This window comes from Camelus dromedarius, chromosome 11 (assembly GCF_036321535.1).
Source record: "Camelus dromedarius isolate mCamDro1 chromosome 11, mCamDro1.pat, whole genome shotgun sequence".
NCBI lineage: Eukaryota > Metazoa > Chordata > Mammalia > Artiodactyla > Camelidae > Camelus > Camelus dromedarius.
The window spans coordinates 52,214,476-52,230,389 of record NC_087446.1 but is presented as its reverse complement, the minus strand read 5'-3'; the positions used below and the strand labels follow the sequence as shown (position 1 = coordinate 52,230,389).

The 15,914-nt window shown below is 58.0% G+C and overlaps 2 protein-coding genes across 8 annotated transcripts in view; one reads left to right on the top strand and one right to left on the bottom strand.

Annotated features, from left to right (window-relative positions):
- HDAC7 (histone deacetylase 7) overlaps nt 1-6,506 on the top strand; it is a 34,839-nt gene extending 28,333 nt beyond the window's left edge. For all 7 annotated transcript variants that reach the window (XM_064490916.1, XM_064490913.1, XM_031462692.2 and 4 more), the window contains 7 exons: nt 827-946; nt 1,165-1,262; nt 2,465-2,583; nt 3,254-3,387; nt 3,686-3,770; nt 4,992-5,130; nt 5,302-6,506. In XM_064490916.1, coding sequence (XP_064346986.1) covers nt 827-946; nt 1,165-1,262; nt 2,465-2,583; nt 3,254-3,387; nt 3,686-3,770; nt 4,992-5,130; nt 5,302-5,347 — 741 coding nt within the window. In that variant the 3' untranslated portion in view covers nt 5,348-6,506. The remainder of the gene's footprint in view (nt 1-826; nt 947-1,164; nt 1,263-2,464; nt 2,584-3,253; nt 3,388-3,685; nt 3,771-4,991; nt 5,131-5,301) is intronic.
- An 883-nt stretch (nt 6,507-7,389) lies between these two features.
- Nucleotides 7,390-14,974, bottom strand: SLC48A1 (solute carrier family 48 member 1). The gene is made up of 3 exons (XM_031462701.2): nt 14,716-14,974; nt 9,215-9,382; nt 7,390-8,610 (listed from the first exon to the last, which is right to left on the bottom strand). The coding sequence occupies exons 1-3, from the start codon at nt 14,849-14,851 to the stop codon at nt 8,474-8,476; spliced, it is 441 nt and encodes a 146-aa protein (XP_031318561.1). The 5' UTR covers nt 14,852-14,974; the 3' UTR covers nt 7,390-8,473.
- Nucleotides 14,975-15,914: the final 940 nt, after the last annotated feature.

The following is a 15,914-nucleotide window of genomic DNA, read 5'->3' as shown; positions in this document are numbered from 1 at the left end:
GCCCCTGTGGGTCGGAGAGCCCTGTGGAAAGAGCGCTGTGCCGGGCGTCAGAAGACGTGGCTCCACGTCCTAGTTCTACGTAGCCTCCCTGAGCCTCAGTGTCCCCCTGTGTAAAATGCAGGCGAGGGAAATGCCCACTTCACGGGGCCACTGTGGGGCCTGGAGGAGGCTGTGTGGGAAGGCCTCAGCCATAACCAGCTCCCACAAGGAGCCATTTGAATGCTGTCTTTTGGCCTCTTGGCTTCTTTCTGCAGATCTGATCATCTCTGCGTTTCCCCTACAGGTAGGGACAGTAAGAATAAAAGCAGATAACATCGGCATACCACTAATCACATCTAGACACTGCCGGTTTCATGCATCATTTGTTTCATCCTGTCTATGACCGGTTTACAGATAGGAGAGTGAGCACAGAGATGTTAGGTAACCTGCACACAGCCGCACACCTCGGAAGCCAGAGACCACGATTTGAACCGAGGCCTGTTACCTCTAGAAGACCTGCGTCTAACTAACCACTCTGCCCAGACATCTGCACAGAATGGAGGAGGGTGGAGGAACTTTCCACACTTGCACCCATGCACGGTCCTGTGAGCTACCATGGCTCTCCTGGTCCTGCCCCTCTGTAATGGAGCATGGTTTCTGATCACCTGCATCACTCTTGTGACCTTGGACAAGATGCAGTGGCATGGGTTCCCAACATGTCCTCACCACCATTTTGGACTCCTGACTCTGAGGATGGTCACTGATCTCGAAACCTTTCCAACCTGCCCCAGTCTCCATCTGTCTGCTTTCAGACCTGCCCTAATCCACTGCCCATCTCCCTGCACAGGACGTTCACCACGGCAACGGCACCCAGCAGACCTTCTACCAGGACCCCAGTGTGCTCTACATCTCCCTTCATCGCCATGATGACGGCAACTTCTTCCCGGGCAGTGGGGCTGTGGATGAGGTAACCACACCTTCCACCGACTCTCCCTTGTGGCCCTTACTCTGCCTCTGTCACAACTAGCTGTGTGATCCTGGGCAGACTGTTTAGCCTCTCTGATCCTCAGTTTCTCCACCTGGAAGTGAACAGGCTGGACGAGCTGGTGGAGTAGCAGTGATACCCTGGGGTTTCTCTCATGGGACTCTGCTCTCCTCACGTCTCTCGTGCCTCCTGTTTTCCAGGTGGGAGCTGGCAGCGGTGAGGGCTTCAATGTCAACGTGGCCTGGGCTGGAGGTCTCGACCCCCCAATGGGGGATCCTGAGTACCTGGCTGCCTTCAGGTAAGTGCTCCGGGGGCCCAGAGGATGCCCAACCCAAGAAGACCACCCTCTCCTACCCCTTTTCCCAATAGCACCAGGTTGGAGGTGACCAGGAGGCTTATCAGCTTGTCCTCATCCAGTTACTAGGCATTATAAACCAACCTCAGAGTGGGCCTATGGACTGAGACAAACAAAGGGAAAGGTACCATTACACTGGCCTCTTGGGGCCACCAGTCCCTGTGGGAAGACAGGAAAGAGAATGAAAAGGTCAAAGGGTGCTTTATAATTCACATGTTACCAGGAGCCAATGTGAACTGAGCACGAGGAGACAGGCAGGGTGGAGTGAACAGAGCCACTACATTCAGTCAAAGAAGGCTGCCTGGAGGAGGTGGGCTTTGTGCACGAGATGAGAAACTTAAATTGTAGAGAAAGATGGAAAGCAGACAGATGGAGTCCTTATTGGGGGAGTTGCTTAAGAAAAGCCATTCTAGAAAAGGGGGCTTTGGGCTCAGGTGCCCTTGTATCTTTCCCTCTGGGGTCCCTGGACTCTAGTTGGAAAACAGAGAACCCTGGAAATAGGCCTTCAAATATCTTTCTGAGGTATTCTCCATGAGACTTAATTCTGTAGGAGCCCTGGGCTGGGGTCCCTGGCATCTGTGTGCCCAGAGACCAGGGACCTGAAAGACATCAAAATGGACCCCAGAGTTGGGTGAGGGATGGAGGGAGGCAGCTGTGAGGGGCCAGCAGGGGAAGAGGACGAGTGTGGATCTGGTGGCCCAGGACCTCCGAGGGTCTCCCCACAGGTTAACTCTCAAGTGGCAAGTGGTGAAGTGTGGCCAACTCAGTCCTGAGAGCGTAGCAGCTAAGTGCTGAGTGTCTGCAGTCCCTGAGGCTTAATGACCTGTCCCTTCCATATAGTCCTGCCCACTGCACCCCCCCCCCCACACTCCTCTTTCATCCCCTCGGTGCCCCATCCTTGGCTCCTTCCAGCCTCTTGGCCCTTAAGACCCCTGGGAGGCTGAGTCCTTAGGCTGTGCCAGGGACATGGGTGGGCAGGCAAGGTCAAGGAAGTCAGAGGGATCCCCTCATCTTGCTGGGAGACTGGGTGTCTGGGACTCCTAAGAGCAGGGTGCCCCACAGGAGAGTTGGGAGAGGACTGGCACCAGGCAGGGCCCCCGGCCTCTGTGGTGAGCCCCCTTCTCCTCACACCCTCTGTCACTCAGGAGAGTCGTGATGCCCATCGCCCGAGAGTTCTCTCCGGACCTGGTTCTGGTGTCAGCCGGGTTTGATGCTGCCGAGGGTCACCCGCCCCCACTGGGTGGCTACCGCGTCTCCGCCAAATGTAAGGAGGACCCAGCCCAGGGGAGGTGCGGGGAATGAAGGCTAGGCGGGAGGGCTAGCACTGCCCAAGTCCCGGGGGAGGTGGCAGTGGCCCACCCAGGGCTGGGAGTGTGAGGATTGGGATTTGCAGCTGGCCGGGAATTCGCTGAGCTCTCCTGGCCCTAGCACAGCCCAGGGCCCCAGCACAGACTTAGGCCCCAGGAAGGCCTAAGTCACACCCTGGGGACTGAAGTCCCATAGATAGGAAGTTCAGCCACAGGATGCCCCCCCTCCCCATCCCAACTGTGTCCTTCCCAGGCTGGGCCGGCAGCTTCTCTGGGAGGGTGTGAAGGAGCTGTGTTCTCAGGTTGGGGGGAGCCCACTCCACCTGCGGGGCCATGGGGCCTGGAGGACAGAGACGAGTATGGTGTGTCTTAGTGAAAAAGACACAGGCTGGTGTCCATGCCCTGGGTTCAAGTCCTAGCCCTCCACTTACTGGCTGCCCTTTACCTCTCTGAGCCTTCAGTGAGGCATACTAATAAGATTTACAGGGGATTCCACATGAAAGCACTCAGGAAAATAGAGATTTACACATCTGAGTCACTCTTTATAAGGGAGGGGTCAAGCAGGGAAATAACAGAGGTCGAGAGGGTCCACCTCTCCTCCACTCACCCCCCTCCACCAACCTCCAGGTTTTGGGTACATGACGCAGCAGCTGATGAGCCTGGCGGGAGGGGCGGTGGTGCTGGCCCTGGAGGGTGGCCACGACCTCACAGCCATCTGTGACGCCTCCGAGGCCTGTGTGGCTGCTCTTCTAGGCAACAAGGTGAGGTGCATGTGGGCAGGGAGTCTAGCTCTCCCAGGACCGCCCTGAGGAGCACATAGACAGGGGGGCCTCCCCAAGGGCTCACCGATGAGGTGGGGTGGGGTGGCCAGGCCTGGAATGAGGGGAATAGGGTGGGCACCTCTTCCCCAGGTCAGACCTTGGGCCAGTGTCTCTTGCCCTAGGCAGAGCCAGGAGCACATGCCCGTGGTGCCTGGAAAGCCAGGGCCCTGGGGTGGGAGCGATCTGGGCCTGTGGGGCCCTGAGAGATGGGTGACTGATGTACTGTTGTCTTCTGTAGGTGGATCCCCTCTCAGAAGAAGGCTGGAAACAGAAACCCAACCTCAACGCCATCCGCTCTCTGGAAGCTGTCATCCGGGTGCACAGTGAGTGGGGGGAGAGGACACTGCTGACCCCAGACTTGGGAGAACCTCACGGGTCTGCTGCCCCCAGTGACCAGGGCCTCAGGGCTTCCAGTGCCAGCCAGGCCAGGAGCTCTGCTGCTGCTCCAATAAAGTGCCCCGGGGGAATGATGGGGCCGCCCCCTACCCATGAGTGGATACCCCTAGAGCTCTCCAGATGGACCCAGTGGGGACAGGCAGATAGTGGCCTCCTCCAGGCAGGACTGGCCTCCCATCTCCAGCTACAGCCCTAGGCTGGGGCCTCACCCGCAACAACACTCAGGCCTTGTTTGCTGGAAGTTTGCTGGTTTCCCTCTTGACCCTGAATCCTGGCCACAGGCTTTCAGGAGCTCTGCCTGCTTTGGGGGGTGGGTCTTAGAATAACCCCACATTTGTAAAGCACTTTAAGTTTTCAACTTCACCTTAGTATCTGTGGAGTGCTTTATGTAAAGACCCATGACATATGCTAGGGATACAGACATGGACAAAATTTATTTCCCCACATCTGGGCTCAGCAGGGGCACACGTGACAGTGAGGATGCTGCTGGCACTACGTACAGAGCCCTACCCCGGGCCAGGGCTGGGCGGGCCATGCTCCATGGACATTCCTGCTCACAGCAGTAGGCAGGATGGTCACGTCTGTGGTCTAGATGGGGTGGGGAGCCCAGGGCAGGTAAGTGGCTTGCCAACGGCCACACAGAGCGGCCATGGTCCACTCTGCTGGCACTGTGTCCTTCCCACCGCCCACACCCTGTCCTGTGTGCTGGGCTGAGCCTTGCTGGAGGCTGGGGGTGAGTGGGACCCTGGGCTCCAGGAGGCCAGGACCTGGGGCTCTATCAGGTCACTGTGACACAGCCCCATCTAAGGGCAAGGGACCCTACTGGTGCCCTCAGGATCCCCACACCCATGGGAATGGGTCAGTGGTGGCCTTTCAGCCAAGGGGTGGGTGAATGCCTTGGGCCCCTGCAAGCACTCCTCACAGCCACGTTGGATCTGCTCTACTCACCCCATCATGGTTGCGGGGATGAAGTCGGGGAAGGTGCCATGTTGAGGGTAGAGGCAGGTGAGAGCTGGCACTGAGGACATGCCTGCTACTCTCAGGCCCTTGGCCTGAGACATGCAGCCTCGTTGTCAGTCTGCGAGGCGTGGCGTGGCAGGTATAGGGCTGGTGTCCCCCACCCTTCTCTGACTCAGCTTCTTGTCCAGGTGAATACTGGAGTTGCATGCAGCGCCTGGCCTCCTGTCCGGACTCCTGGGTGCCCAGGGTGCCAGGGGCCGACACAGAGGAAGTAGAGGCGGTGACCGCACTGGCATCCCTCTCCGTGGGCATCCTGGCGGAAGAGCGGTAATGCCAGACCCCTGGCTGACAGCCCCTCCCCGCCCAGACCCTCCCAACCCGAGGACCCCAGATCCTGGCACAGCCACTTCAGCCTCCTCGGGCTTCCTGGGAAGCTGGGCTAAGGCCCTTCCCGCAGCCCCTGGCCCTCCAGCATCCCCACCCCTGTCCCTCCCCCAGGACCTCAGAGCAGCTGGTGGAGGAGGAAGAACCTATGACTCTCTAAGGCTTCAGAGCAGATCTGCTGCCCGCCCCGCCCACCCTGCCCTTCGGACCTGGTTCTCTTCAAACCTCTGGCAACAGTACCTGTTCCCGGGGTCTTCAGAGATCCTTTGGGCAGGTAGTCGGGGCCAAAGAACAGCCCCTGAACAGTCACCCCAAGGAGCCTGAGAAGGCCCCTGGGTCTAGGATAGGGACCAAAGAGGACCCTGGGAGGATGCAGGCTGGGTAGCCAGCCAGGCCCCAGTAGGGCTCTACCGGAAGCAGAGTCTATCCCCTGGGGTCCAGGCCCCGGGCTGGGCCCCCGTTCCTCAGGACTGCACAGATGAGGACTGGCTCAGCCGGGCCCACCCATAACCACTATTCTTGGCTCTGTAGACCCCAGACTTTGCACACAGCCCCAGGCTCCACACAGAAATGTGAACTTGGCCTCAGCCAGAGTGGCCCTTCTGAGGCTCTGGGGGCTGGAATTGGGGGAGTAAGGGAGAGTAGGAGGAGCCCAGGGGCCCCATATCTCTGAGTGCAGGGGGAGGTCCCCTCTCACCTGCTTCCTCAGATGCCTCTGGAAGCCTCCTCCCCAGCACTGGGCAGTGAGACAAAGCTCCCTCTGAGAGCGGTCATCGGCAGGCCTCCCATCTGGTCCCCTGCCCCCTGCCAGAGGCCACTCTGCGTTGACCATCTCAGTGCCCTGGTGGAGCAGACAGGTGCTCTTGGAGTTCTGTGCTTCCCGATCCAATGGTGCCAAACCCTTCATCTCCCCTCAGAAGCACAGCATGACCCCCAGGGACCCCCCAGTCACTGCCCCCTCCATGAGCCTTCTCTGTTTCTGGGGTCTCCCCCACCCCAGCTGACTCCTGCCCTACATAGGACTAGCCTGACTGAGGGGGAAAGGGGCGGGAGAGTGGATGTAAGACATGGGGGAGGGAGGCTGCCCTGGCAAAGTCTTAAAGGCTTCTGGGGTCCAGGCCTGGGGCCAAGAAGGAAAGTATTGGTGTGTGTGTGTGTGTGTGTGTGTGCGCGCGCGAGTGTGAGGGAGTGTGTGTGCACGCGTGCACGTCTTCCCCAGGACCACCATACCCTTTGTAGGTATGCATGTTTTTGTAAAAAAGGAAAAAGAAAAAAAAAAGGAAAAAAATCTGAAGAATAAATGTTTTATTTGCTTTAAAGGTGCATGTGAAAGGGCCTCCTGGGGCTGAGGGGTGGGCAGCGGGCACACAGCCACACAGCACAGCCTGTGCCTGATTCAGTGTGGAGGAGCAGGGACCAGGATGGGCTGGGAGGCAGCACCCCTCCAGCTCCTTGGCCTTCTGTGACAGCTGCCCACAGGAAGGATCCATTCTGAACACACCCTAGCTGCCCTCACCTGCCCCAGCTCCAGGTAATAAAGAGGCGGCCGCTCTGGGCTGAGTCTGTAGGCAGAAGGCAGGTGAGGGGGTGGGGGGGCGGAGTCACCTGCAGACCCAGCTCACCAAGGCTTCCCTAGAGTTGTGAATCTGACTCATCTGGGTTCAGGTCAGTCACCTCCTGGGGCCTCTGTGTATCAGTTAAAGGTTCCAGAAATAGACACTGGTTCCTTCCTGCTCTAGTGCACCATGACTTCTTAAGCATCTACTGAGCCTAGAAGAGAGACTGGGTGGGGCAGCGGGCCTGGGCACGCTCATCCAGTCTAAGCAGAGAGGATGGTGCCCGGCTGCCAGCACTTGTCTTTATGGTTCTGAGGTGGCCAGGCTCCTTCAGCCAGCAGGAGCCGGAGCCTCAATACCTCCCACCTGCCCCAAGCCCTCACAGCCTGGAGAATATGGGGGCAAGCTGGTTCACAGCCTGCCCATCTGTCCTGGCCCCTTGGGCGACAGGTGCTCCATCCCACAGCCATTGCCGAGGCTGTGCCTGAGGGTGTCCTCGCCCCGCTGGGGGTGTGCTGAGGGAGCTGGAGGAGGAGAGCTGAGCTGTGGGTTCTCCCATGCCAAGCGGGACCAGAGACCCACCATCACCACCTTTCCTGCCCACTGCTCCCACGGTCCACCCCACAAGAAACCACCAGAGGCTGGCTGATACAAATGGCTGCTGTATTTCTGCTAAAGTGACAGTGACACAGATAAGGCAAAGAGCTGAGGGGCAGGACACATCAGGCGGGAAAGGGGTAGACCGTGCAAAATGGCAACCTAAGAGGAAAAGACGTACATAGCCCCTTCCCTCCCGAGTTAGGTAAGCCCTTGGGCCAGTGTATAGGCAGTAAAGTGAATTCCGTCCTTCGGAAGGGAGATTTTTCAAGATGAAAGCTCTAGGTGGTGGGCAGGGGCAGGGGAGGCGTCTCACGGGCGGGGGTGATCTGGGCACGGCAAGGGGCGGGCGGGAGAAGTCAGTGGAAACGTAGGGCTGGAGGCGCCGGGCGCAGGTTCGCCCACCCCATGCTGCCCCCTTCCCCAAAGCCCTTCCAGGGGCAGAAGCACTTGCCCTAAGATCCTTAATCTGGCTCGTTTGGGGCCTCCTACTCTGGGGCATGTGAAGGGGAGGATAGTTCTAGCACACTCGTGGGAACCAGCTCTGCGTGGAACAGGGTGGAAAGAGGGACGTCTCCCTGCAAGTCCCCGGGCCTTAGGAAACAAGAGCCAAATGTCACCATCCCTGGGACCAAGGAGTTCAGCTGCCTGACCCTCGAGGGAAAACAGGAGGTGGGTGCTGGGATGGGGGTTGAGAAGTCTCTACCAGAGATCCCTTCCTTGACCTGACCTCCCCAGGTTCTCAGCCTGGTGAGGAGAATGCATGGGGCAGCACGGACCAAACCACATGCCCCTTGCCCCCAAGCCCAGGTCAGAGCCTCACTGCCCTACCCTTTGTTGCTCTGGCCCTGCTTACAAAGACTGCCCACTGAGTGCTAAGAAAATAGATCCATTTGAAAAGGTCTAAAGCTCCCCTCCAGCCAGGCTGATGAGCAACATGGCAGGACCCCTTTCCACAGCACCCAGGGCTCCGAGAATAGGGACAGGACAGCTCCCAGGGAGACCGCCAGCTTCCTGCTGTGTTTTCTGCCATGGTTCTGGGGTTCCAAGGTGGGGGACAGGCCCACCCGATGTCTCAGAGACTGAGTCCAGGTCCTGGGGACCGCCAGGGCACAAAGACCTCATCCCTTGGGTCAGAAATCACTGAGGATGCTGATGTCGGCAAAGTCAGCTCGGTAGCGGTGGGAGTAGAGGCTGAGCAGGAAGGCCCACTTGAAGGAAATGAAGCTCCAGACAGAGGAGAGGTAGTAGCTGTTGGGGTCTGTGAGGCCTGCAGGGGAGAGGAATCCAACTGTGACTCCAGAAGACCTTGCCCTTGACCCTAGCCACCATGCCACAAGCCCAGGACCACCCTTCCCTACAACCTCCAACAGAGGCTGACCCAATCTAAAGGGGATATTTAGTGTGATAGAGGTTTAAGTGCATTCAGAGTTTGCAGGCAGGAGGCAGTGGATGAGGGAAAGTCCGAATAATCACAGGTCTGTAACATCTAGTCTGCTTTTGTGACATTTACTCTGGGCCACTTCTAATCGGCTTCAGCATCAGAAGGGCCTTTGGCTATTTGCTGGTTGCAGCCACCAGGGGGCGCAGCCACCAGGGGGCGCGCCCACCCCAGAGCTGGGCCAAAGGCCCTAGCGTTAACCACACACCTGCGAGCTAACTGCAGTGCGTTATTTCACAGACCCTTTCCAACCTAAGGACGTGTAGGCCCGTTCTCCCCACCTTTTACATGAGAAAACTCGGGCACAGGGAGGTTAAGTGATCTGTCCAGTCCCTTGGACATAAGCTTGGAACCCAGGACCAGAATTTGGGGTTTCCCCCTGAGCGCCCCACCCACCAGCCCTGCCCCGCCCTCCCCCGGCCCAGGCCCTTACTCTGGTGCCCGGTGATGGCCAGCACCAGGAAGGTGCAGAAGGTGGCGACGGAGACGGCCGAGAAGAGGACGCCCACGAAGAAGAAGCCGCGCAGCCCCTTGAGCCACGTCCGCCAGTAATCCTGCATGTACATCACGTGCGTCACCAGGACCCACAGCGCCAGCACACCTGCCGGGACAGACGGCTCAGGCAGCGCCCCTCCTCCTCCCTGAAGCTCCCCAGAGCAGACTGCTCGCGCACTAACACGAAGATCACGGTGGCCTTTTCAGTGTCCCTGCAGAGTGGACTTCTTCGCAGGCTACGTGGGCTGGGATATCACGAGGGCCTGAATGGAAAAGCAGCTAAGAGAATCTAGCTGCCTTCCGCTAAGCCAGACGTTAAAGGGATTTGCAAAACTAGAAAACTATGCAGTTCTCCTCCCTACATTTTTTTGTTTTGGGAAATCTGAGTACTTCTTACACACACAAAAAATGTTACTTATGTTAACAATGTTATTTTTAATATTACTTTAAAACTAAAAACGTTCTGTTTTAATTTTTAGTACAGGACATAAATATAACCCATGGAAACAAAATCTCCTTGGGGTTTCACTACTTTTCAAGACTGTAAAGGGGTCCTGCAGTCAGAAAGTTTGAGGACTACCATAGCCCAGCCTGGTTTCCCGGGACTCCCTGCTACCTGCCCTGGGGACCACACATGTGGGGAGCAGCCCTCCCACCTGATGCTCCCACTCCACCTGGCCTTCAGAGGCCACTGCCTCAACGTGGCAAGGCTGGTGGTTGAGTTCTTGGGTGGTGGGGTTCCTCCCAAACGCCATGTATTGGTTTTATGGGATGAGGAGGTGCAGTGGTAAAATCACCAGGGCCACCAGTGCCCAGGGTTCTTCTTGCTCTTGGCCAGACTCCATGTCACTACTTGTTTGCTGAAAGGGCAGGCCAGATGCCCCTAGCTGGTCCTGGGCCTGCCCTCTGGGCCTGGCCGGGCACTCCCCCTATGATGCCAGCTGCCACCCAGCCAATACAATGAGTGTCTTCTGTGCCAGGCTGTGCCTGCCGCCGCAGCCCAAAGAGAGGAGCAAATATCAGTTCTGCTGGCCAGGGTCTGGGGCAGGGCTGCAGGGTCCCAACCAGGGAGGAATGAGGAACGAGGTAGAGCCAGCTACAAGCTCGCCACCTGTGCGTAGGCTGCTGGATCCGGGGAGTCAGAGGGCCTTTCAAAAAGGGAGCCGCACACGTGCATGCAGAGTGGCCCACGTGCACAGGAAGGAGGGGCGCCTGGTTGGGGAGAGTGGTCAGCTCTGGCAAGGAAGGGAAGGAAGGGCCGCTGGCAGGGCGGTTGGGGTGGGAGAGTGCTTTGACTGAATCTACGATCGTTCATTTCTTAGGCTGAGTGGTAGGCATAAGGGAGTCTGTTACATTGTCTATCCTTTTTTACGTGCCTGAAATATTTCATCATTATTTTTTTAAGTTTGGGGGGAAAAAAAAAGGGGGGAGCATATTCACAGAGCTCTGCTCTGGTTACCAGCTCAGAGGCTGTCACAATTCAGGCAGCCTGGCCAGGGACAGAAAACCACGAGGCCACGAGCCAGGAAGCCTGGGGACGGGCACTGCTCTCGTGACTCTGAGAGCCTCAGGGTTTCCACATCGGAAAGCAGGGGGGCCCAAAGTCCCACCAGCCTAGAAAGTTGGGGACCCCAGGGTTCCCCCCAGTGAAGACTCAGCCCCGCCAATGCCTGCAGCTTCCCCTCCCGGGCTGTCTGACTCACGCTGTCCTTGCTCTGCCCTGCCCACCCCCAACCTTCCTCGGGGGTTGTGGGCCTGGAATGTGAGTCCCTCCAGCCCTGAGATCAGGCTGAGCCGGGACAGCATGTCTCTATCCCTGCCCCTGCAGGAAGCGGGAGCAGGCCAGAGGTGAACAGAATGACCATCCCACGGCTTCAGCTTATGTCTTCCGTGATCTGGATGGATGGTGTGCCAGCCACCCTTCCCAGAAGTCTTTCCTAAGCCTCTCACGTGCATCCTAAGTGTTCACCAGGGGAGCTGTTTGTTTTCTTAAAGGGCCCCAGGAAGGAAGCTGATGGTCACCGGGCCCATCAAGGAACAGTCAGGTGGGCCCCTTGTGACCGCTCCACCTGCCGTGTCTTCTCACTGTACCACAGAGGGGCTGAAATAGATGGCTCTCAGATCCTTTACCCCTCAAAGATTCTGGAAGCCAGCTTAGGAGACAAATAAGGTCAGAGCAATTCCCCCATGACTCAGCAATTTTGGGGTTAAGAAATGCTGAAATAGGGGCCTGTGGAGATGCCCTTTCTTAGTCCACTGGCCACGCTCCAAACACCCGCCCTCACATACACCCACGCACCAGAAAGGGCTAGCAGGAGGAAAAGGAGAGCGACCATTTTGGGTGTGCCAGGTCCCAGCTCTTTGTTAATAGGCAGGCACAATGTGTCCCACCTCTCACTTCCTCTGCACACAGGCCTTGCCTCCAGATAAACACAAGCTGCATCTGGAAGCATGCCCCTTCTCACCCACCCTGCCTTCCGCCACTGTCCTTGCAAGAGGGATCTCCCCCGACTCCACCCGGGTGCTCAGTGAAGGAGCAGGAGCCCTCACTGGTCCCCTCCCACACCTCAGCCCTGCTCCCTTCCCTACAACAGTCTGGACTCCAGGAAGCCTGGTCTGCACAATTCAAGGCCGAACGGATAGTTCCCCAGGCCTACCCGGCTCACATCCACGCCACACCTCACCCCTCGCTCCACCCCACCTGCTTCAGGGAGCAGGGCCCGGCTCCACTCGAGGCTCAGAGCTGATGGGCCCAGGGCAGGGGCGGCGCACGGCTGAGCAGGGGACGTATCCCCAGCAGCTGGGTTGGAGGTGAGGAGCCAGGAGGAGCCCAGGGGAGCCCACAGGACAATGCAGATGAGCGGGACATTGGGCCCAGGCCGCACTCTGTTCTCACACCCCTGCCCTCCACCCCTGCTCTTCTTGCTCTGCTCCCTGCTCACCGGGAAGAACACAGAGCCCGTGAGACTCCTGAGGCAACTTTTCTATTCTTATTCTCTTTCCTTTGTCTACTAGACCTAAAGCCAGTCTGTTTCCCCAGGGTTCCTGCAACAAAACCATTTCTGCTGCCTTTCCTCCAAGCCCCTCCTTCCCAAACACCTGCCAGGATGGGAGAGAATGGGTCTCCACCCATGAATATTCTTCTCAGAGCTCCAGGGGGGACCCTGCCCCGGGACCAGCACCCCCAGCAGCTCCCTCCTGGCACATAGGGGAAGAAGCATGCTGGGGCTGACCTCTCGTGACTCGGCAGTTTCTGGAAAATGCCAAGTCAGAAGTGAGGGTGCTCACAAGTCAGTAAACTGCTAATGCCTCATCCCCACCAAAGAGGAAGAGGCTGACTGGTTGCAGGGACCCACTCGGGGTGGAGAGGGCACGTGGCCCTGGCCTGGACATCCCTCTTCCCACCTGCCACACTGCTACCACCACCACGGTCACCATCAGGGTCACTGGGCAGCTCTGGCTTTGTCATCGTTGTCAAAGGCTGTCAAGGTTGTCAGGGAGTGCCAGGACTGCTCCCTAGCCCCTCTCCCAGCAGGCAACTCCACAGCCCGCCTGCCTCAGAGGCAGAGGGAAGTCTTTGGGGAGGAAGAAAGGGCAGGGTTCGGGTCAGAGGGAAACCTTGGGACTCCCTGGAGCACAAGCCAGAGGGCCTTTGCCACAGCCCTCCATCAGGCAGCTGTAAGATGGATGATTCGGGGAGGACGCAATTGCAAAATTCAGGACCTGAATGGGGGTCTCAAACATCACCCCTGTCAGTGGTACCTCCCCCCCATTTCTTACAGACAAGGAAGCTGAGGCCCAGGAGGCATCAATGTGCCCACTGTCACAGGGCTCTGTGGGGCTCACCAGGCCAACCTCCAAACTACCCAGCTCTGATCCCGGGGACGGCCCTCCCTCCTCACCCACAGCCAGCCCCTTCATCTCCAGTCTCATCACTAGGCCTCACCTGAAGAGTCACCCCACGTTCCTGGGGAGGGAAAGCAGCAGGGCTGACAAGAAACAGGAAAATACAGCAAGGAGAAGAGAGCCATGAGGAACAGCGGGGGCAGTGGGGTGCAGAGGGGAAAGGAGCCAGGGGTCTGCAGATAACTGAGCAGAGGTGGGCAGGCTCCGCCAGGGAGGACAGGAATCCACAGGTGGTGGGGCCTCTAGGGAGGCATGAGAGCAGCCCAGCTGGGCACTCACCCACCCCTCCTTGGAGATCCCCAGTGCTGTGCTCTGCTTGGCACTGCTTGGGTTGTGGTTACCTGTGCCCCTCTTATAAGGCAGAAACCCCGCCTCTCGTTCCTTCTCTACCCAGGGTACCCAGGGAAGGCACTCAGTAAGCTCCAGGCCAGTGACCAAATCTAGTTATTTTTAGTTAGTCCATCTAGGGCGCTTTTGGCAGAAGAGTTTAGTAATGGAATAAGATCTCCCGATGTGAAAGTATTAGCCTTACATGTATTCTTTTCCGAAGTGCTTTGCCCACACATATTATTTCATGTAGCAATGCAACCCTAGGTAAGCTGCTTATTTACACTAAGCCTCAGTTAAAGCCTAACCTGTAAAATGGGCACAGTGCCTGACATAGAGAAAGCATTAAAAAAAATGTCAGCAAGTAGAAATAATATGTTTTGTCTTCACACCAATTCTGCAACACAGAGACGTTAAAAACACGCCCAAAGGTACACAGCGAGCACAGAGCGCGGGCGAGCACCGGACCTCCACTGGTGCACTGATATTCTCAACTTTGGTACAGGCCTCCCCTGCCCTCCTGGAGGCACAGAAAGGGCGGTCGGCGGGGTTTAGCAGACCTTGGCCCAGGAGCCACAGCAGAAGGGTGGCAAAGAGACACCAACGTGGTGGAAAGAAAACCGTCCAGTTCCCATTAGATCCCTAGCGTGGTTGTCTAGACCCCCGCTGAGGACTCTGCTGCGGGTGGTTTCCACACTGGAAGGAGGCAGATAGGCTTCCCCGGGAACCCCCAGCCCTCCTTTCCACTTACACCTTCTCTGCCCAGGGGAGGGGCGCTGCTGGGGCGGGAATCCCCCGGAATGTGTGTGTGTGTTTGAGGGGGGTCTTCACACCTGGTCGCGCGAAGCGGGTAGCGAGAGCAGCGGGCGCGCAGGGAGGACGCTGTCACGGGGCACAGGGTGGAGGGTGGCCGAGCTCACCCGGGGGCGGCGGGGCCGGCGAGGCAGACTGGTGCCAACGGCAGACACAGGACGTTGGCGCCCCGGGCCTTGAGCGGGCGTGGAGTCCCCGAGGCCCCCGGAGGATCCCCAGGAGCCCGGGACCGCGCGGGGCCTGCGCTGCCCACGGGCAGTTTGGGGTAAACACCCCACCTGCTCCCCGGGGAAGCGCCGCCCGCAAGGAACCTCCCTGAAGCCGCGCGCCCGCGCCCCGTGCCCGCGCCGCCGGAGCCGGGACCCAGTGCCCCCCACCGCGCCCCCGGGGTACCTGCAAGCCCCCCCATGGCCGCGGTCCCCGGCTGTCGGTAGACCACCGTCCAGACGAGGAAGATGGAGAAGCCGGCCACGGAGCTGAGGCCCGAATAGGCGGCGCGGAGGCCGAGCTGCAGGCGGGACGGGGCCATGGGGCTGCAGACGCCGGGCGAGGCCGACAATCACAGGTGCAGGGCCGGGAGCCGGGAGCCGGGAGCCGGGAGCCGGGAGCCGGGAGCCGGGAGCCGGGAGCCGGGAGCCGAGCCGGAGCCGCCGGCAGCCCCGCGCTCCGCCCCCGGCCCGCCCCCCGCGCCGCCCGCACAGCGCCCTCTCCGGCCGGAGGCCGCCCGCGCCTGGAACCACAGACTCCAGCGCGTCCTGGGCTTTGGGGAGTGAGTCCTTGGGCCTCTGATCACTTGGGGATGCCGCCTAAAATTTAGGCAGGTTCCGGGCCTCGTCCTCTGCGCTACCGTAGCAGGGTATTTCGACCTCGGAGGGACCCGGAAATACGCATTCCTACAAGCCAGCTGCGGTGATTACTTTTAAAATTTAACTTCCAAATAGGAGGCACGTTCTCGTTTAAAATTTAAGATTTAAATGTCTCTTAACTTTCTCGTTAAAAAATAAGTTTATAAAAATTAAGAAATACGGAGGGGAGGATATAGTTCAGTGGTAGAGCGCATGCTTAGCATGCACGAGGTCCTGGGTTCAGTCCCCAGTACCTTCATTAATAAAAAACCGACCAACCAACCAACCAACCAAACAAACAAATGAATAAATACAAACCTAATTACCTTCCCTCCTCCTCAAAACCCCCACCCCAAAATTAAGAAATATATATATATGTATGTATATGCATGACTGGAACATTGTGCTGTACATCAGAAATTGACACATAGTAACTGACTGTACCTCAATTTAAAAATAATAATAAAAAATAAATTTTAAAAAATGAAATATGAAAGTAGCTGGTGAGTATGAGTCCTTCCGCCAGGATCCACCAGGTTCCCCCTCTCAGGCATTAAGCGATTCTCGTAAGAGTCTTCTCACAGGAATTTGAGAACCCCTGCCCCATCATCTCCTAACCTCAAACACCTCACCTTTAGGGACAGCTCCCCTCTCCCTTCACCTCCACAAGCCTCATCCTCCCACCCTAAAGCTACCAAACATCACTCCCATCAGAATGAGACAATTCTGATAGCGTAGACTAGAGAG